At 48.5% G+C, this 22,832-nt stretch overlaps 1 protein-coding gene across 1 annotated transcript in view; it reads left to right on the top strand.

The window, feature by feature from the left end:
• Positions 1 to 22,832, top strand: part of KDM3A (lysine demethylase 3A) — a 335,469-nt gene that overhangs the window by 157,262 nt on the left and 155,375 nt on the right. The window contains exons 10-11 of the mRNA XM_086964259.1: positions 20,430 to 20,992; positions 22,308 to 22,509. Of these exons, the coding sequence (XP_086820385.1) occupies positions 20,430 to 20,992; positions 22,308 to 22,509 (765 nt within the window). The remainder of the gene's footprint in view (positions 1 to 20,429; positions 20,993 to 22,307; positions 22,510 to 22,832) is intronic.

Below are 22,832 nucleotides of genomic sequence, written 5' to 3' on the forward strand. Positions count from 1 at the left end.
GTGCCACCAAGTAGGGGTCGTTCCTATAGGAGCTCTCCCTCGGCCCCTTGGTACACGGATGACCTTAGAAGGCGGAAATTAGGTTGTAAAAACTTGGAGAGGGAATGGCGTAAAGGTTAGAAGAAAGCAGATAAGGCGAACTTAAACCGGAGACTTCTTGACTATAAGAAAATGATTGTGCGGGCAAAACAAGATTACTTCACAAACCAGATTAATCTGGCCAGTAATTCAACAAAGGAACTATTTAGAACAGTGTCTTGCCTCGCATCCCCGAAAGTGCCAGGTCCTCAACCCAGCCAAGAGTTATGTGAGGCCTTGGCCAAGTTCTTCCAGGCCAAAGTTGATACCATTTTTAGTGTCTTTCTGGATTCAGATACGAGCGATCCACTTAGCCCTAGTCAGACTATTGAAGTGGGAGAGTTCCAGGGTTCCAGGCTAGAGCAGTTTGCTCCGGTGAGTGCGTAGGATACAACTAAATTGCTTCTTACGGTGAGATCGGGATCCCCATGTGACACGTGTCCGGCAACATTTGCCAAAATGGCGCATGTACCTATTACCGCGGCTCTAACTGCGATTTTCAACAACATGTTTTCGACTGGACTGTTTCCCTCCGGTTGGAAACATGCCTCCGTCCTTCCTCTATTGAGAAAAAAGCTAACTTGGATATAATGGACCCTAATAACTAACGTCCCATATCTAGGCTGCCGCTACCAGCCAAACTAGTTGAAAAAAATGATGAACTTTCAACTTAGTGCCTTTTTAGGGCCCACCTGGGCCCTAGATCCCTCCCAGCACGGGTTCAGAGCTGGTCACAGTACCGAGTCTGCACTGATTAAAGCAATGGAGGAAATCAGAGAAGTGCTGGATCTCGGAGGCAGAGCGGCATTGGTCCTATTGGACCTATCCGCGGCCTTCGACAGAGTACATCATGGGATCTTGATGGACCAGCTGAGGGCCTGTGGGTTGCAAGGGAAAGCGTGGGACATCTTGAAAGCCTTCCTAACTAATATTGACCAGTGTGTGGCAATGGGTGATTACGCATCAAAACCTTTCACTTTGCCCTGTGGTGTTCCCCAGGGTTCTTCCCTAAGCCCCACACTGTTTAATATTTGTCACCTCGCTGGCTCCGATTGTTAGGTCCTTTTGGTTTTGATTTAACATCTTATGCAGATGGCACAGAAATTGTGGTGTCACTGTTACCTGGGAAGGAAGACGGAATTGCTACGCAATTCCAGGAATGTATGTTTGCAGTGAGTAGGTGGATGGCTGACAATTGCCTCAAATTAAACACAGCCAAAACAGAGGTCATTGTATTTGGTGCAAAGGAGGACTTTTGGAGTCCTCGCTGGTGGCCGGAGGAGATGGGCTCCCCGCCTATTCCATTCGCTAAGGCGAAGAACTTGGGTGTCCTCATTGATGAGCAGCTCACCTTTAGGCCGCAGGTCAATGCCATAGCATCATCGATATTTTTTATACTTAAAATGATACAGAAGATTCTCCCTTTCCTACCTGGGAGCAGTAAAAAAACAAATATTACTGCATTAGTGTTGTTGCGCCTAGACTACTGCAACAGCCTGCTTTTGAATGCTCAACAGGGGCTTCTCAATAAAATGCAGGTGCTGCCAGACTGCTGACGGGCATACCAAAGTACGCCTCCATCTCCGCCGAAATTGTCAAATTACATTGGCTGCCAGTACGGAAGTGGATCTCTTTTAAGGCCTTGTGTCTGGTCTTCAAGGACTTGCAAGGTCTCGGGCCGGCCTGCCTCAAGCAGTACTTTCAATGGTATCTTCCTCCCATACCCATAAGGTCAGCTGGGCAGCGCCTGGTCAAAATTCCTCGTATAAAGAAGGCACAGTGGGGAGGTAGGAGCTGCTTTGTTTTGGGAGCAACGAAGGCCTGGAATGCCTTGAGGAACATGACAGATCTGATGACCTTTAGGAGAGGCATTAAAACCTGGCTGTTTACACATTAACCGGATTCTGGCCTGATCCTCTAGGAGTATTCATCTAGCGCCAGGACACTTTTGGGTAACGGCGCGCTGTATAAATGCAAAAAATAAATAAATAAAAAATAAATCCGAGGGCCTGTCGACACGACATGCAGAGATCAGCTCCGGAACCGGTGGATATCTTCGAAGGTCCATGTGTCCCCGAGGAAGATTCAGATGATCTCCAGATCGTATCTGAGGCAGACGACTCCGATGACTCCATACCATCAGGTCAACGTGTGAGTACGACTGCCCCTGCCCCAACACCTAAACCAAAGGCTAAGGTCAAAACTCCGCTTTCGGGGCCCAGTCGAGACCGAGACATTGCTTCGAAAGCCTCGCCATCGAGCCCGGCTCCGAAGAAAATATTAAAGAAGCCAGAAGACCTACTACTAGAGCTTGCTATGCTGCTAAATGGAAAAGATTTGCCATTTACTGCAATAATAATAAAATTGATCCTTTAGATGCTTCCATTTAAATATTACGTTACCTTCTCCATTTATAAAGATGTAATCTAGCTCATTCATCTATATGTTTAAATCTTGCAGCCATTGCCGCATATCTACAAAACAGACAGTATATGTGGTTGTTTAGAGTACCAGCAATAAAAGCTTTTGTGGAAGGATTATTCCTCCTAGGTTACCACCCTCTCCAGTGTGGAACCTAAACCTTGTTCTTACTAGGCTCATGGGACCCCCTTTTGAACCTTTACACAAATGTGAACTACTATTTCTCACATGGAAAACTGCTTTCCTCGTTGCCATTACCTCTTAGAAGAGTTAGTGAGATTCAAGCTTTCACTATACAAGAACCTTTCTGTTCGAGGCATGTGGGCTGCTGAATTCATATCTGTGCATAGATCGCCGCCTAGTGTTGGGTCCGGATGATTGCACATTGTTGTCCTGGAAGAGTCTTCGAAGTATCACGAGATAGGTGGCTCCTCCCCTGGACTACAGTGCGCATGGGCATCGCCTCCATCCCCAGATTGTTTTTTTCTGCCATTGGGTTCGGATGTGTTTCGGTTCCCTCTGTCGGCACAGATAGTTGTTCAACTTTCTACTCGAGACCAAAAGGTCTTTAGGCTGAGCGTCGGTATAGTTGCGTTCGGTTTCTTGTCTGACTCTCAGCTCCGAACTCTTGCTACTCTTCCGCGTGCTTTCGGCGCGGACGGGCCTACACTACACTTCTGCTATGGAGCAGACACCGTTTAAGAAATGCCCGGTGTGTAACTCCAGATATTCACACCTCGATGTGCACCCCGTGTGCAATACATGCTTGTCACCGGACCATGACGAAGACAGCTGCATGGCGTGTTCGAAATTCCGGTGCAAGAAAACTCTGAAGATTCGTCGGGCCAATCGGCTCCAGGCTAAGTTCTCGGCTACTGCGGCGCCCCCACCAGACGACATATTCCAAGAATCTGTCGGAGTCGAGGACGACGTACAAGGTTCGGAATCTAGTCCCGCGTCCGAAGGGGATGCCTACGACGCGGGTGATGAGGACTTTGACGAGGTCGCCGACGAGGTAGGGGACGACGATCGGGCTATTGCCACCGTAGGGGATAGCTCGGAGGAGGAGCATCCCCAACCAGACTTAGGGGTCAATCCCCTTTATACGGCCCAGGTCGAGGGATCGCCTTCGGGCCTTACCCAAGATCTATTTATAAGTCCTACGTCCCCGCCTCCGGGCCCGGTCACGGACATTTCTGAGGCACCACTCCCGTTGAAGAAAACGAAAGTGAAGCCATCTGGCCACGCACCCTCGGATGCGAAAACGAAAGTGAAAGTTGCGCTGGGGCAGAAGGTTCTGGAGGCGTCAACTTCCAAAAAAGTCAAGATGGCCGACTTGAAGAGCCACGCCAAGATGGCCGACCCGAAGCCCTCGGGGTCGGCGCCGAAGGCGAAGTCGACCGACGCGGCTTCGTCGGCGCCGAAAGGGGTCGGGGACCCGAAGACTGCTCCGAAGAAGCGTCATGCCGACGACGCGCACAGGGCTCGGCCGGCGCCGGCCCTTGTGAACAAGGCGCATGAGGTGTCGGCCCCGAAAAAGGTGCCTGTCATCGATCCGACTCTCGACGCGGGAGGATCGCTCGAGCCAGTCAAGCCTTCTCCTGCCATCACAAAGAAGGTAGCGGAATCCCTGCAGCGGATACGGAAGGACAGTGTGGTTCCCAATCAGGACACTGTAGCGCCTAAGCTCACGCCGAAGCCGGCGAAGGCGCAAACGCCTATCCGTTTTACCCTGCCGCCAAAGTCGACGCCGAAGGCTTTCGCGCCGAAACCTGGCGGCCCCTCGAAGGAGGTATTGACGCCGAAGGCTGCCTTAGTGGTGTCAAAGCTTCGGCTCAAGCCGCTTGCTGAAGAGGAACGTCGAGAGGTTATCATCGACGCAAATACTGGGAAACTGTCTCTCCTCAAGAGGAAAATCACCACTGGAACATTTTCGGATCCCTCTCAAAAATAAGAGGGACTCTGCGGACTCTTCGGCCCTGATGGAACCTATGTCTCCACAAGCCCTAGGGCACTCGCCGACGCATTCCGCCGCAGGCGATGCGGACGAGGAGGACGCCGAGTAAGTCTATCCGGCGAACTCGGATCCGGAGGAGGAACACGTACCGTGGTCGGCCGGAGGCGACCCGGAGGACCCGCAGTCGGGCCAGGACACGCAACTTTTTGCGGCCAAGACGTCACCGACAGAGGACTCACCGGCCTTCAACGCTCTGATCGAAAGAGCTGCGGCTAACCACGATGTCGAGCTGCACTCGGACCCTGTGGATGTGGACTTTTTATTTGACACTTTCTCAGTGGCTGAAAAGTCGGTCAAAACACTGCCAATGCTTAAGGGGGTGCTCAAACGCCCAACGGAGGTCTTCAAGGAGCCCACCCGGGCGCGTGTCGTCAACCCTCGCATTGACAAGAAATATAAGGCTGCGCTCTCGGATCCAACATACATCAAGGGACACTTGCCACTGGACTCGCTGGTTGTATCCAACGCTCGGAAGAGGGCGAACTCGCAGACCACTGGTGACGCTCCTCCCCCAGACAAAGAGTCCAAGATCTTCGAGGCCTCGGGGAAACTAATCGCTGCACAGGCAGCGAATATTTGGAGAATCTCTAACACACAGGCCCTACTTGCACGCTATGATAGGGCTCATTATGACACCTTAGAATCACTACTGCAACACTTGCCTGACCAGTACAAGGAGGCAGGGGAAATGCTGATTCAGGAAGGAAAGCTCATCACGAATGCATCCATAAAATGTGCGATCAACACCAGTGTGTTGCTTAGACGGCATGCTTGGCTTAGAATTTCAGGGTTCAAACCCGATATTCAAACAACAATACTGAATCAAACAGTTAATCCTGACCACTTGTTTGGCCCTGAGGTGGATGCGACGCTGGAAAAGATGAAAAAAGATACGGAAACTGCCAAATCTATGGGGGCCCTCCAAAATCAGCAGTTTCGGAGTGGTTCCTTTCGCCGCTCAAATTCCAGAGGCACCTCAAGGGGTCAGGCATCACAATCCACACAGTATTACAAGAGTAACACCCAAACCTCGTACAACAACAAGGGTAGAGGTGGCTACAGAGGCAATAATGTCAAGGGCAGGGGACGTGGAAACAACAGCTCCAGGTCCACCACCGCCAACAAGCAGTGACGTCTTGTCACTGCCCCCCGACCATACAACACCGGTCGGGGGGAGACTCCAGCAGTTCCTGCCAGCGTGGAAATCCATCACCACGGACAGGTGGGTCAAGTCTCTTAATCAGTACGGTTACTGTCTGGAACTTACTTCCATTCCACCAAACATACCCCCAAGGAGCGGTCCTATGTCCGGCGAGCACTTGACCTTGTTGCAGCAGGAAGTTCTAGTCATGCTGCAAAAAGGGGCGATAGAGCTCGTTCCATTGCAGGAAAGGGGAACAGGGGTTTACTCCCTGTATTTTCTAATCCCCAAAAAGGACGGATCCCTCAGGCCCATCCTGGACATCAGGCCCCTCAACTGGTACATTCTCTCGGAGCATTTCCATATGCTCACGTTACAGCAAGTGCTCCCTCTGCTTCAGCAGGGGGACTTCCTGGCTACGCTGGATCTAAAAGATGCATATTTTCATATCTCCCTGCATCCTTCCCACAGGAAGTATCTCAGATTTACGATTCAAGACCAGCATTACCAGTTCAGGGTTCTGCCGTTTGGGGTCACCACGGCGCCAAGGGTATTTACAAAGTGCCTGGCGACTGTGGCGGCGCATCTCCGTCGCCAGAACGTCCACGTCTACCCCTACTTGGACGACTGGCTCATTCAAGCAAAGACAGAACAGCAGTGCGCGGACCACGTGTCACGCACCATTCATCTCCTGCACGATCTGGGATTCTCTCTGAACTACCCAAAGTCCCATCTCCAGCCCGCCCTCGTGCGACAGTATCTGGGCGCGACTATCAATACTCTGGCAGCCACTGCGCAGCCAAATTCAGTGAGAATCGCCAGTATCCAGACGCTGATCCAACGATTCAGACCTCAGCACTCGCTTCCCGTGAAGGTGTTCATGCAGTTGATAGGCATGATGGCCTCCTGCATCTCCATTGTCCCGCACGCGAGACTACATATGCGTCCGCTTCAGGAGTGCCTTGCACGTCAGTGGACTCAGGCTCATGGGCAACTGACAGACCTAGTGTTGGTGAGCGGTCGGGCATACAACTCTCTGCATTGGTGGAATCCACAAAACCTTTGCAAGGGCCGACCATTCCAAGAGCCTGTGCCGCAGATTATCCTGACGACGGACGCTTCTCTCCAGGGATGGGGAGCGCATGTACTCCACTACACAGTGCAGGGACTATGGACACTACAGCAAAGGAAGATGCACATCAATGTGTTGGAACTGATGGCAATCTTCATGGCCTTAAAGGCGTTCAAAGTACATCTGTGCAACAAGGTCGTGTTGATCCGGACGGACAACATGACAGCCATGTACTACATTCAGAAGCAGGGGGGCACACACTCTCCACAACTGTCTCATCTGGCTCAGAGCATGTGGAAGTGGGCCATTCAGAGGAACATCTTCCTCATGGCGGAGCATCTCCCGGGCAAGGACAACCAGATGGCGGACCTGCTCAGCAGGCACAGCCACCAGATGCACGAGTGGGAGATACATCCATCAGTACTCCAACCGTACTTCCAAAAGTGGGGTCATCCAGAGATAGACCTGTTCGCCACAAAGGAGAACGCAAAATGCCAAAGCTTCGCCGCCAGGTTCCCACACCCGCAATCACAGGGCAATGCGATGTGGATGAACTGGTCAGGCAGATTTGCGTACGCTTTTCCCCCAGCACCTCTGATACCGCTGGTGGCACGCAAGCTCAGGCAGCACTCGATGACTCTCATCCTGGTTGCTCCAACGTGGGCTCGCCAACCGTGGTACACCACGTTTCTGGAACTCTCCTTCTGACGCAGAGCCATGGCGACATTCAGCACCCAGATCCGCAACAGCTCAACCTGGCGATCTGGCTCCTGAAGTCCTAGAGTTTGGCTACCTCAATCTACCTCCCGATTGCATGAACATCATTCGGGAGGCAAGGAAGCCCACTACTAGAGCTTGTTATGCGGCTAAATGGAAGAGGTTTGTCATCTACTGTGTCAACCACGATATTGACCCGCTAGATGCCTCCATTCAAAACATCATTTGTTACCTCTTCCACCTGTATCAATGCAATTTGGCGTACTCTTCCATCCGCATTCATCTGTCTGCTATGGCAGCATACCTCCAGAATAGGCAACACCTGTCACTCTTTAAAGTCCCTGCTATCAAGGCCTTTCTGGAAGGACTCAAAAGAGTCATTCCACCAAGGACCCCACCAGCTCCGGAATGGAACCTCAATGTGGTTCTTACAAGGCTGATGGGTCCTCCCTTCGAGCCACTGCACTCTTGTGAGCTTCAGTTTCTGACTTGGAAGGTGGCGTTCTTAGTAGCAATTACATCGCTACGGAGGGTTAGCGAGTTGCAGGCGCTCACCATCCAAGAACCTTTCTTCCAAGTACATGCTAACAGGGTTGTGCTCCGCACTAACCCTAAATTCTTACCCAAGGTTGTATCTCAATTCCACATGAACCAGACAATTGAGTTGCCGGTGTTTTTCCAAAACCCAGAGACGCTGGCGGAGCGGATGCTCCACACCCTTGACGTTAAGAGAGCCTTGATGTACTATGTAGACAGGACAAAAGATTTTCGCAAGACCAAGCAGCTTTTTGTTGCTTTTGCCACACACCACAAGGGAAACGCTATCTCCAAAGCTGGGATCGCTAGGTGGATCGTGAAATGCATTCAGATCTGTTATGCTAAAGCTAAGCGCACTCTCACTATCCCACCGAGGGCCCATTCCACCAGGAAGTTGGGGGCCTCTATGGCTTTCCTAGGTAACATTCCCTTAGAAGATATCTGTAGAGCAGCCACATGGTCTACCACACATACTTTCACTAAACACTACTGTGTAGACGTGCATTCCAAACAGCAGGCAGCTGTTGGGCAGGCTGTTCTCAAAACACTTTTTCAGACCGCTGCAGCTGGCACGGGCGGCCGCCGCTAATGGAGGGACTGCTATGTATTCTATGCACAGATATGAATTCAGCAGCCCACATGCCTCGAACTGCAAATGCTACTTACCAGTATGCATCTGTTCTTGGCATGTAGGGCTGCTGACATTCATATCGCCCACCCTCCTCCCCGGCGCCTGTAGCAGCTGCAGTATTCATTCATATATATATATGCTCATAGCATGGTCATCACTCACGTACTTCACTCCATCTCTGCCAATGGCTAAAAACAATCTGGGGATGGAGGCGATGCCCATGCGCACTGTAGTCCAGGGGAGGAGCCACCTATCTCGTGATACTTCGAAGACTCTTCCAGGACAACAATGTGCAATCATCCGGACCCAACACTAGGCGGCGATCTATGCACAGATATGAGTGTAAGAATTGGCTTTTGTAGTTTGTTTTGCCCTGTTCCCATCATGCACTGGGACAGGAACAGACTAATTTGCATACAGCCAGGTTCTGAAACTGGGATGGTGCAGTGAGCTAAAAAACGGTGTTGGATCTAGCCCTGATCTCTTGACTGGGTGAGAGCTTTCTGCTTAATTCAGAGACTCTGTCCCTCACCACCCCTTGTTGTAAATATTTTTGTCCACCCTAAGCGTGGAAGGGTATTCTCAGATGTGAGACCCTTGCTCATTGCACCATCAGGATTCAAGCAAACCGGGCCGAAGACGGCTGTAATGCCAGAAACCGGTCCCCGGGAGCTTGTTTCCTTCCCAGTGTAAGAATTGGCTTTTGTAGTTTGGTTTGCCCTGTTCCCATCATGCACTGGGACAGGAACAGACTAATTTGCATACAGCCAGGTTCTGAAACTGGGATGGTGCAGTGAGCTAAAAAACGGTGTTGGATCTAGCCCTGATCTCTTGACTGGGTGAGAGCTTTCTGCTTAATTCAGAGACTCTGTCCCTCACCACCCCTTGTTGTAAATATTTTTGTCCACCCTAAGCGTGGAAGGGTATTCTCAGATGTGAGACCCTTGCTCATTGCACCATCAGGATTCAAGCAAACCGGGCCGAAGACGGCTGTAATGCCAGAAACCGGTCCCCGGGAGCTTGTTTCCTTCCCAGTGTAAGAATTGGCTTTTGTAGTTTGGTTTGCCCTGTTCCCATCATGCACTGGGACAGGAACAGACTAATTTGCATACAGCCAGGTTCTGAAACTGGGATGGTGCAGTGAGCTAAAAAACGGTGTTGGATCTAGCCCTGATCTCTTGACTGGGTGAGAGCTTTCTGCTTAATTCAGAGACTCTGTCCCTCACCACCCCTTGTTGTAAATATTTTTGTCCACCCTAAGCGTGGAAGGGTATTCTCAGATGTGAGACCCTTGCTCATTGCACCATCAGGATTCAAGCAAACCGGGCCGAAGACGGCTGTAATGCCAGAAACCGGTCCCCGGGAGCTTGTTTCCTTCCCAGTGTAAGAATTGGCTTTTGTAGTTTGGTTTGCCCTGTTCCCATCATGCACTGGGACAGGAACAGACTAATTTGCATACAGCCAGGTTCTGAAACTGGGATGGTGCAGTGAGCTAAAAAACGGTGTTGGATCTAGCCCTGATCTCTTGACTGGGTGAGAGCTTTCTGCTTAATTCAGAGACTCTGTCCCTCACCACCCCTTGTTGTAAATATTTTTGTCCACCCTAAGCGTGGAAGGGTATTCTCAGATGTGAGACCCTTGCTCAGTGCACCATCAGGATTCAAGCAAACCGGGCCGAAGACGGCTGTAATGCCAGAAACCGGTCCCCGGGAGCTTGTTTCCTTCCCAGTGTAAGAATTGGCTTTTGTAGTTTGGTTTGCCCTGTTCCCATCATGCACTGGGACAGGAACAGACTAATTTGCATACAGCCAGGTTCTGAAACTGGGATGGTGCAGTGAGCTAAAAAACGGTGTTGGATCTAGCCCTGATCTCTTGACTGGGTGAGAGCTTTCTGCTTAATTCAGAGACTCTGTCCCTCACCACCCCTTGTTGTAAATATTTTTGTCCACCCTAAGCGTGGAAGGGTATTCTCAGATGTGAGACCCTTGCTCATTGCACCATCAGGATTCAAGCAAACCGGGCCGAAGACGGCTGTAATGCCAGAAACCGGTCCCCGGGAGCTTGTTTCCTTCCCAGTGTAAGAATTGGCTTTTGTAGTTTGGTTTGCCCTGTTCCCATCATGCACTGGGACAGGAACAGACTAATTTGCATACAGCCAGGTTCTGAAACTGGGATGGTGCAGTGAGCTAAAAAACGGTGTTGGATCTAGCCCTGATCTCTTGACTGGGTGAGAGCTTTCTGCTTAATTCAGAGACTTTGTCCCTCACCACCCCTTGTTGTAAATATTTTTGTCCACCCTAAGCGTGGAAGGGTATTCTCAGATGTGAGACCCTTGCTCATTGCACCATCAGGATTCAAGCAAACCGGGCCGAAGACGGCTGTAATGCCAGAAACCGGTCCCCGGGAGCTTGTTTCCTTCCCAGTGTAAGAATTGGCTTTTGTAGTTTGGTTTGCCCTGTTCCCATCATGCACTGGGACAGGAACAGACTAATTTGCATACAGCCAGGTTCTGAAACTGGGATGGTGCAGTGAGCTAAAAAACGGTGTTGGATCTAGCCCTGATCTCTTGACTGGGTGAGAGCTTTCTGCTTAATTCAGAGACTCTGTCCCTCACCACCCCTTGTTGTAAATATTTTTGTCCACCCTAAGCGTGGAAGGGTATTCTCAGATGTGAGACCCTTGCTCATTGCACCATCAGGATTCAAGCAAACCGGGCCGAAGACGGCTGTAATGCCAGAAACCGGTCCCCGGGAGCTTGTTTCCTTCCCAGTGTAAGAATTGGCTTTTGTAGTTTGGTTTGCCCTGTTCCCATCATGCACTGGGACAGGAACAGACTAATTTGCATACAGCCAGGTTCTGAAACTGGGATGGTGCAGTGAGCTAAAAAACGGTGTTGGATCTAGCCCTGATCTCTTGACTGGGTGAGAGCTTTCTGCTTAATTCAGAGACTCTGTCCCTCACCACCCCTTGTTGTAAATATTTTTGTCCACCCTAAGCGTGGAAGGGTATTCTCAGATGTGAGACCCTTGCTCATTGCACCATCAGGATTCAAGCAAACCGGGCCGAAGACGGCTGTAATGCCAGAAACCGGTCCCCGGGAGCTTGTTTCCTTCCCAGTGTAAGAATTGGCTTTTGTAGTTTGGTTTGCCCTGTTCCCATCATGCACTGGGACAGGAACAGACTAATTTGCATACAGCCAGGTTCTGAAACTGGGATGGTGCAGTGAGCTAAAAAACGGTGTTGGATCTAGCCCTGATCTCTTGACTGGGTGAGAGCTTTCTGCTTAATTCAGAGACTCTGTCCCTCACCACCCCTTGTTGTAAATATTTTTGTCCACCCTAAGCGTGGAAGGGTATTCTCAGATGTGAGACCCTTGCTCATTGCACCATCAGGATTCAAGCAAACCGGGCCGAAGACGGCTGTAATGCCAGAAACCGGTCCCCGGGAGCTTGTTTCCTTCCCAGTGTAAGAATTGGCTTTTGTAGTTTGGTTTGCCCTGTTCCCATCATGCACTGGGACAGGAACAGACTAATTTGCATACAGCCAGGTTCTGAAACTGGGATGGTGCAGTGAGCTAAAAAACGGTGTTGGATCTAGCCCTGATCTCTTGACTGGGTGAGAGCTTTCTGCTTAATTCAGAGACTCTGTCCCTCACCACCCCTTGTTGTAAATATTTTTGTCCACCCTAAGCGTGGAAGGGTATTCTCAGATGTGAGACCCTTGCTCATTGCACCATCAGGATTCAAGCAAACCGGGCCGAAGACGGCTGTAATGCCAGAAACCGGTCCCCGGGAGCTTGTTTCCTTCCCAGTGTAAGAATTGGCTTTTGTAGTTTGGTTTGCCCTGTTCCCATCATGCACTGGGACAGGAACAGACTAATTTGCATACAGCCAGGTTCTGAAACTGGGATGGTGCAGTGAGCTAAAAAACGGTGTTGGATCTAGCCCTGATCTCTTGACTGGGTGAGAGCTTTCTGCTTAATTCAGAGACTCTGTCCCTCACCACCCCTTGTTGTAAATATTTTTGTCCACCCTAAGCGTGGAAGGGTATTCTCAGATGTGAGACCCTTGCTCATTGCACCATCAGGATTCAAGCAAACCGGGCCGAAGACGGCTGTAATGCCAGAAACCGGTCCCCGGGAGCTTGTTTCCTTCCCAGTGTAAGAATTGGCTTTTGTAGTTTGGTTTGCCCTGTTCCCATCATGCACTGGGACAGGAACAGACTAATTTGCATACAGCCAGGTTCTGAAACTGGGATGGTGCAGTGAGCTAAAAAACGGTGTTGGATCTAGCCCTGATCTCTTGACTGGGTGAGAGCTTTCTGCTTAATTCAGAGACTCTGTCCCTCACCACCCCTTGTTGTAAATATTTTTGTCCACCCTAAGCGTGGAAGGGTATTCTCAGATGTGAGACCCTTGCTCATTGCACCATCAGGATTCAAGCAAACCGGGCCGAAGACGGCTGTAATGCCAGAAACCGGTCCCCGGGAGCTTGTTTCCTTCCCAGTGTAAGAATTGGCTTTTGTAGTTTGGTTTGCCCTGTTCCCATCATGCACTGGGACAGGAACAGACTAATTTGCATACAGCCAGGTTCTGAAACTGGGATGGTGCAGTGAGCTAAAAAACGGTGTTGGATCTAGCCCTGATCTCTTGACTGGGTGAGAGCTTTCTGCTTAATTCAGAGACTCTGTCCCTCACCACCCCTTGTTGTAAATATTTTTGTCCACCCTAAGCGTGGAAGGGTATTCTCAGATGTGAGACCCTTGCTCATTGCACCATCAGGATTCAAGCAAACCGGGCCGAAGACGGCTGTAATGCCAGAAACCGGTCCCCGGGAGCTTGTTTCCTTCCCAGTGTAAGAATTGGCTTTTGTAGTTTGGTTTGCCCTGTTCCCATCATGCACTGGGACAGGAACAGACTAATTTGCATACAGCCAGGTTCTGAAACTGGGATGGTGCAGTGAGCTAAAAAACGGTGTTGGATCTAGCCCTGATCTCTTGACTGGGTGAGAGCTTTCTGCTTAATTCAGAGACTCTGTCCCTCACCACCCCTTGTTGTAAATATTTTTGTCCACCCTAAGCGTGGAAGGGTATTCTCAGATGTGAGACCCTTGCTCATTGCACCATCAGGATTCAAGCAAACCGGGCCGAAGACGGCTGTAATGCCAGAAACCGGTCCCCGGGAGCTTGTTTCCTTCCCAGTGTAAGAATTGGCTTTTGTAGTTTGGTTTGCCCTGTTCCCATCATGCACTGGGACAGGAACAGACTAATTTGCATACAGCCAGGTTCTGAAACTGGGATGGTGCAGTGAGCTAAAAAACGGTGTTGGATCTAGCCCTGATCTCTTGACTGGGTGAGAGCTTTCTGCTTAATTCAGAGACTCTGTCCCTCACCACCCCTTGTTGTAAATATTTTTGTCCACCCTAAGCGTGGAAGGGTATTCTCAGATGTGAGACCCTTGCTCATTGCACCATCAGGATTCAAGCAAACCGGGCCGAAGACGGCTGTAATGCCAGAAACCGGTCCCCGGGAGCTTGTTTCCTTCCCAGTGTAAGAATTGGCTTTTGTAGTTTGGTTTGCCCTGTTCCCATCATGCACTGGGACAGGAACAGACTAATTTGCATACAGCCAGGTTCTGAAACTGGGATGGTGCAGTGAGCTAAAAAACGGTGTTGGATCTAGCCCTGATCTCTTGACTGGGTGAGAGCTTTCTGCTTAATTCAGAGACTCTGTCCCTCACCACCCCTTGTTGTAAATATTTTTGTCCACCCTAAGCGTGGAAGGGTATTCTCAGATGTGAGACCCTTGCTCATTGCACCATCAGGATTCAAGCAAACCGGGCCGAAGACGGCTGTAATGCCAGAAACCGGTCCCCGGGAGCTTGTTTCCTTCCCAGTGTAAGAATTGGCTTTTGTAGTTTGGTTTGCCCTGTTCCCATCATGCACTGGGACAGGAACAGACTAATTTGCATACAGCCAGGTTCTGAAACTGGGATGGTGCAGTGAGCTAAAAAACGGTGTTGGATCTAGCCCTGATCTCTTGACTGGGTGAGAGCTTTCTGCTTAATTCAGAGACTCTGTCCCTCACCACCCCTTGTTGTAAATATTTTTGTCCACCCTAAGCGTGGAAGGGTATTCTCAGATGTGAGACCCTTGCTCATTGCACCATCAGGATTCAAGCAAACCGGGCCGAAGACGGCTGTAATGCCAGAAACCGGTCCCCGGGAGCTTGTTTCCTTCCCAGTGTAAGAATTGGCTTTTGTAGTTTGGTTTGCCCTGTTCCCATCATGCACTGGGACAGGAACAGACTAATTTGCATACAGCCAGGTTCTGAAACTGGGATGGTGCAGTGAGCTAAAAAACGGTGTTGGATCTAGCCCTGATCTCTTGACTGGGTGAGAGCTTTCTGCTTAATTCAGAGACTCTGTCCCTCACCACCCCTTGTTGTAAATATTTTTGTCCACCCTAAGCGTGGAAGGGTATTCTCAGATGTGAGACCCTTGCTCATTGCACCATCAGGATTCAAGCAAACCGGGCCGAAGACGGCTGTAATGCCAGAAACCGGTCCCCGGGAGCTTGTTTCCTTCCCAGTGTAAGAATTGGCTTTTGTAGTTTGGTTTGCCCTGTTCCCATCATGCACTGGGACAGGAACAGACTAATTTGCATACAGCCAGGTTCTGAAACTGGGATGGTGCAGTGAGCTAAAAAACGGTGTTGGATCTAGCCCTGATCTCTTGACTGGGTGAGAGCTTTCTGCTTAATTCAGAGACTCTGTCCCTCACCACCCCTTGTTGTAAATATTTTTGTCCACCCTAAGCGTGGAAGGGTATTCTCAGATGTGAGACCCTTGCTCATTGCACCATCAGGATTCAAGCAAACCGGGCCGAAGACGGCTGTAATGCCAGAAACCGGTCCCCGGGAGCTTGTTTCCTTCCCAGTGTAAGAATTGGCTTTTGTAGTTTGGTTTGCCCTGTTCCCATCATGCACTGGGACAGGAACAGACTAATTTGCATACAGCCAGGTTCTGAAACTGGGATGGTGCAGTGAGCTAAAAAACGGTGTTGGATCTAGCCCTGATCTCTTGACTGGGTGAGAGCTTTCTGCTTAATTCAGAGACTCTGTCCCTCACCACCCCTTGTTGTAAATATTTTTGTCCACCCTAAGCGTGGAAGGGTATTCTCAGATGTGAGACCCTTGCTCATTGCACCATCAGGATTCAAGCAAACCGGGCCGAAGACGGCTGTAATGCCAGAAACCGGTCCCCGGGAGCTTGTTTCCTTCCCAGTGTAAGAATTGGCTTTTGTAGTTTGGTTTGCCCTGTTCCCATCATGCACTGGGACAGGAACAGACTAATTTGCATACAGCCAGGTTCTGAAACTGGGATGGTGCAGTGAGCTAAAAAACGGTGTTGGATCTAGCCCTGATCTCTTGACTGGGTGAGAGCTTTCTGCTTAATTCAGAGACTCTGTCCCTCACCACCCCTTGTTGTAAATATTTTTGTCCACCCTAAGCGTGGAAGGGTATTCTCAGATGTGAGACCCTTGCTCAGTGCACCATCAGGATTCAAGCAAACCGGGCCGAAGACGGCTGTAATGCCAGAAACCGGTCCCCGGGAGCTTGTTTCCTTCCCAGTGTAAGAATTGGCTTTTGTAGTTTGGTTTGCCCTGTTCCCATCATGCACTGGGACAGGAACAGACTAATTTGCATACAGCCAGGTTCTGAAACTGGGATGGTGCAGTGAGCTAAAAAACGGTGTTGGATCTAGCCCTGATCTCTTGACTGGGTGAGAGCTTTCTGCTTAATTCAGAGACTCTGTCCCTCACCACCCCTTGTTGTAAATATTTTTGTCCACCCTAAGCGTGGAAGGGTATTCTCAGATGTGAGACCCTTGCTCATTGCACCATCAGGATTCAAGCAAACCGGGCCGAAGACGGCTGTAATGCCAGAAACCGGTCCCCGGGAGCTTGTTTCCTTCCCAGTGTAAGAATTGGCTTTTGTAGTTTGGTTTGCCCTGTTCCCATCATGCACTGGGACAGGAACAGACTAATTTGCATACAGCCAGGTTCTGAAACTGGGATGGTGCAGTGAGCTAAAAAACGGTGTTGGATCTAGCCCTGATCTCTTGACTGGGTGAGAGCTTTCTGCTTAATTCAGAGACTTTGTCCCTCACCACCCCTTGTTGTAAATATTTTTGTCCACCCTAAGCGTGGAAGGGTATTCTCAGATGTGAGACCCTTGCTCATTGCACCATCAGGATTCAAGCAAACCGGGCCGAAGACGGCTGTAATGCCAGAAACCGGTCCCCGGGAGCTTGTTTCCTTCCCAGTGTAAGAATTGGCTTTTGTAGTTTGGTTTGCCCTGTTCCCATCATGCACTGGGACAGGAACAGACTAATTTGCATACAGCCAGGTTCTGAAACTGGGATGGTGCAGTGAGCTAAAAAACGGTGTTGGATCTAGCCCTGATCTCTTGACTGGGTGAGAGCTTTCTGCTTAATTCAGAGACTCTGTCCCTCACCACCCCTTGTTGTAAATATTTTTGTCCACCCTAAGCGTGGAAGGGTATTCTCAGATGTGAGACCCTTGCTCATTGCACCATCAGGATTCAAGCAAACCGGGCCGAAGACGGCTGTAATGCCAGAAACCGGTCCCCGGGAGCTTGTTTCCTTCCCAGTGTAAGAATTGGCTTTTGTAGTTTGGTTTGCCCTGTTCCCATCATGCACTGGGACAGGAACAGACTAATTTGCATACAGCCAGGTTCTGAAACTGGGATGGTGCAGTGAGCTAAAAAACGGTGTTGGATCTAGCCCTGATCTCTTGACTGGGTGAGAGCTTTCTGCTTAATTCAGAGACTCTGTCCCTCACCACCCCTTGTTGTAAATATTTTTGTCCACCCTAAGCGTGGAAGGGTATTCTCAGATGTGAGACCCTTGCTCATTGCACCATCAGGATTCAAGCAAACCGGGCCGAAGACGGCTGTAATGCCAGAAACCGGTCCCCGGGAGCTTGTTTCCTTCCCAGTGTAAGAATTGGCTTTTGTAGTTTGGTTTGCCCTGTTCCCATCATGCACTGGGACAGGAACAGACTAATTTGCATACAGCCAGGTTCTGAAACTGGGATGGTGCAGTGAGCTAAAAAACGGTGTTGGATCTAGCCCTGATCTCTTGACTGGGTGAGAGCTTTCTGCTTAATTCAGAGACTCTGTCCCTCACCACCCCTTGTTGTAAATATTTTTGTCCACCCTAAGCGTGGAAGGGTATTCTCAGATGTGAGACCCTTGCTCATTGCACCATCAGGATTCAAGCAAACCGGGCCGAAGACGGCTGTAATGCCAGAAACCGGTCCCCGGGAGCTTGTTTCCTTCCCAGTGTAAGAATTGGCTTTTGTAGTTTGGTTTGCCCTGTTCCCATCATGCACTGGGACAGGAACAGACTAATTTGCATACAGCCAGGTTCTGAAACTGGGATGGTGCAGTGAGCTAAAAAACGGTGTTGGATCTAGCCCTGATCTCTTGACTGGGTGAGAGCTTTCTGCTTAATTCAGAGACTCTGTCCCTCACCACCCCTTGTTGTAAATATTTTTGTCCACCCTAAGCGTGGAAGGGTATTCTCAGATGTGAGACCCTTGCTCATTGCACCATCAGGATTCAAGCAAACCGGGCCGAAGACGGCTGTAATGCCAGAAACCGGTCCCCGGGAGCTTGTTTCCTTCCCAGTGTAAGAATTGGCTTTTGTAGTTTGGTTTGCCCTGTTCCCATCATGCACTGGGACAGGAACAGACTAATTTGCATACAGCCAGGTTCTGAAACTGGGATGGTGCAGTGAGCTAAAAAACGGTGTTGGATCTAGCCCTGATCTCTTGACTGGGTGAGAGCTTTCTGCTTAATTCAGAGACTCTGTCCCTCACCACCCCTTGTTGTAAATATTTTTGTCCACCCTAAGCGTGGAAGGGTATTCTCAGATGTGAGACCCTTGCTCATTGCACCATCAGGATTCAAGCAAACCGGGCCGAAGACGGCTGTAATGCCAGAAACCGGTCCCCGGGAGCTTGTTTCCTTCCCAGTGTAAGAATTGGCTTTTGTAGTTTGGTTTGCCCTGTTCCCATCATGCACTGGGACAGGAACAGACTAATTTGCATACAGCCAGGTTCTGAAACTGGGATGGTGCAGTGAGCTAAAAAACGGTGTTGGATCTAGCCCTGATCTCTTGACTGGGTGAGAGCTTTCTGCTTAATTCAGAGACTCTGTCCCTCACCACCCCTTGTTGTAAATATTTTTGTCCACCCTAAGCGTGGAAGGGTATTCTCAGATGTGAGACCCTTGCTCATTGCACCATCAGGATTCAAGCAAACCGGGCCGAAGACGGCTGTAATGCCAGAAACCGGTCCCCGGGAGCTTGTTTCCTTCCCAGTGTAAGAATTGGCTTTTGTAGTTTGGTTTGCCCTGTTCCCATCATGCACTGGGACAGGAACAGACTAATTTGCATACAGCCAGGTTCTGAAACTGGGATGGTGCAGTGAGCTAAAAAACGGTGTTGGATCTAGCCCTGATCTCTTGACTGGGTGAGAGCTTTCTGCTTAATTCAGAGACTCTGTCCCTCACCACCCCTTGTTGTAAATACAGATATGAATGTCAGCAGCCCTAAATGCCAAGAACAGATGCATACTGGTAAGTAGCATTTGCATACAATTACACCGTAACAAAGTGGTTCTAAGAACGAATCCTAAATTCCTTCCTAAAGTAATTACTCCATTTCATCTAAACCAATCAGTTAAGTTACCAGTGTTTTTTCAAAGAAAGGCAGCAGAAAGACCTTTACACACACTAGATGGCAAAAGAGCTCTTCTCTATTGTATAGATAGGACCAAGCCCTTTCGCAAAACAAAGCAACTATTTGTAGCCTTCTCTCCACCACATAAAGCCAATCCCATTTCAAAATCAGGCATTGCAAGGTGGATTGTTAAATGTATACAAATATGCTATCAGAAAGCAAAACGCACATTAACAGTTCCTCCTAGAGGGCACTCCACACGCAAACTAGGAGCCTCCATGGCTTTTCTTGGGAACATTCCACTAGAAGACATTTGCACTGCAGCAACATGGTCTACAACACATACCTTCACTAAACACTATTTTGTTGATGTGCAAGCCAAGCAGCAAGCTACAGTAGGCCAAGCTGTCCTTAAAACTCTTTCAAACTACTGCAACAGACACAGGTGACCACCGCTAGGGGAGACACTGCTGCACAATTGATGCGAAGTGTACATTCTGCAGCTCATATTCCTTGAACGGAAAATGCTACTTACCAGTATGCATCTGTTCTTGGCATGTAGAGCTGCAGAGTTGTACACACCCTCCGCCTCCCCGGGAACTGTCTGTTACAGTTTTATCTTAATTATATATACACGCGTGGACATACTTTTTTCTTTCTACTAACTCTATAATTTCCCATCATGGCGAAAAACAATCTAAGGATGGAGTCGATGCCCATGCGCACTATCATCCAAGGGAGGAGTCACCTATCTCGTGACTACAATGACTTCTTCCAAGACGACAACAAAATGCAATCATCCAAGCCCAACACCAGGTGGCGATCTAATGCGAAGTGTACAACTCTGCAGCTCTACATGCCAAGAACAGATGCATACTGGTAAGTAGCATTTTTCTTTTGGAAAGGTGGGCTGAAAACAACAAATAGATTTTTCCTTATTTTATTGCTGCCAATATTGTATATTGGGAGAATTGGCTGTTCTCAGATTTGTTGGTGTGAAAATTACAAATTGTTTACCTCCAAACTAATGTGCCTTTCCTTGTTGTTTTAGCCTTTTCAATACAAATCCGTCTCAAGACAGACCTTTTGGATTTAATTTTTCATCGAATACCCAAAATGACACAAATCTATTTTGCAATAATGCCTTTTTACCGAAGCCTTTTGGTACAAGTGATATTGGGGAGTCCAAATGTCCAGAAGAATTTCCAACAAGCTTCAGTACACAGCCCCTCGCTCCAAGTTTTCTTTCTTGGACTGATAGAATGAATAACGAGAAACGTAACAAGCCAAAAAACTTATTTGAATCCTTCATTAAAACAACGGATACTTTAAGTAATGGCTTTGAAACGACAGCATTGAAGGACAGTTTCTCTACACCGCTGGTGTTTCAAAGGGAGATTCCCCAAACTGTACCATCACCTAGTAAAAGTCCAGAACTGCCAACATTACTGGATTCCCCATCCGAAGATGAAGACTGCCCACCAGTGCGAAAAATTAAACCAGCCTATGACCAGAAGCATCATTTTGAAGACCTGTACAGAAGAAAAGTTTACCTTGAGAAATTGGCAGCAAAGGCAGAAAAGGCTGCTGGTATTGTTGGAAATTCTAGAAGAGGTCAGTCTTTCAAATTATACTTTGTATTTGGACTGGAAAATTTTTGCAACATAATGTTGGTAATCCTCTTTGTCCCTTCCGTCTTGCTTGTTTACGCAAGCCTTTTTTTAAAAAATGAGGGCACACTCTTTCAAATGCTCTCTTTGCACTGTTTCTTTAATAGTAACTTGCTGTTATTTTAAAATCTTTTAAAGGGGTGGAGTGGTTTAGGCGTATTTCCTTGTGAAAATTCTGTAAGGCGGCAAATAATTTGTAAAAATAAAGGTAGCAGTCTTGCTGCAGCTTTCCAGACATCTTTCCTGTAAAGCCTACATTAACATACCTCTGTATTCTTCATGCAATACAGAATGAGCTTTAGCAGCATGCTTTCATCGCTCAGGTGTGTTTGGCTTTAGCTGTAATCACCTCATTCCTTCGGACCCGAGTCCAGGTCCTGTAGTCCTGCAGTGCTGTACTGTCTGTCTTTAAGTATTCTTGGGTTGTTAATTTTACGTCTGCGATTTGACAACTGTAAGACCTTTAGTTTAAATTATGCATAGCAGGCTCTGTACATGCCTCCTTGAGCCAGTTGATTTTTTTTTGCTGCTATTTGCAGCCTGATAGTGTATGTATAATAATCCTAACATTATTGGCTACTTCTGAATATCACACCTCCACTCAAGTACCTGCTTAAAACTGAGGGACTAAATAACTGTTTCACCCCTCCCCTCCCCCCCCAATTTTGCTCCTGCTGGCCCACTTCTACGTCCCTAACCGTACTGTGTCTACGCTGCATATGTTACCACATCACGGCTTTGATCTAATTTGTGCCACCTATGTAATTTTGAACAAATATGAAATGTTTTTAATATTTAAATGTATTTCTGATTATGAGAATATTTTTTATTAAAGATTTATATATTGTAAGTTTTTTTTAACTCATTTACTTGTTCGACAGTCTTGATTATGTGCATACTTGTGTAAAGTTACTTGGGAAAGATACTTTCTATTGACTTATTGGCTTTGCCAGTGATTGTTTGAGCTGGTGCTGGTCCCTTCCCGGTCCTTTGATTTGTTTGGCTTTTCATATATTGTGGTAGGCTGGTGAACTGTATTCGGTACGGCCTGCCTTTCTACTTTGTTAATGTCGAAATCTTCAAGAATAGCATTGAGCTACCTTTCTTGTTTGTACTGATGGATGATTATAGATTTTCTACATTGTACCTCGTGATTATTTAGCTTCAAGTCCTATTGACTCAGTTGTTACTATTTTACAGTAAATTTCTTAGCCTTGAGCTCGTTAGAATCATTAGCTCTGTTTTCATTCACTCCACAGTAACTGTTCACAAATCTGTCTTAAGTGACGCTGGGAAAGTTAGAAGGTTGCAGGAAAGTGGGGCATCGTTTGTGCAAGATGGGTCCTGCAATGATGTTGCACCTCACCTGCATAAGTGCCGGGAATGCCGCTTAGACCGATTTGGACGAACCAACGAAATGAAGGATTCTGCTGTTTTCTGTCGGTTCTTTCACTTCAGGAGGTATGTGGTTGATGTATAGAAAAAATGTGTCCTTAGCAACATAGCTTTCCTTAGGGTAATAGAACTGGGATTCTGTGATGTGGGGGAACTGCGTGTTTTTGGTACATGAATACCAATAGAAAATGTGTAATAGTCTAAATAACCTCCAGTTACCTATGGCACTGCAGCGCTTAATTTGCAAATCTGGCTGTGCACAGTAGGACCTGCCCTGCTTTATGCCCCCATTTCAGAGCTGTACTGCCCACTATGCCTGCCCCTATAGCACCCTACATGCTTCATTTTCTATTTAAAAAAACCTTGTTTCCACATTTTAGACCGTGGTA

Source organism: Lissotriton vulgaris, chromosome 3_2, assembly GCF_964263255.1.
Source record: "Lissotriton vulgaris chromosome 3_2, aLisVul1.2, whole genome shotgun sequence".
NCBI classification, from domain to species: domain Eukaryota; kingdom Metazoa; phylum Chordata; class Amphibia; order Caudata; family Salamandridae; genus Lissotriton; species Lissotriton vulgaris.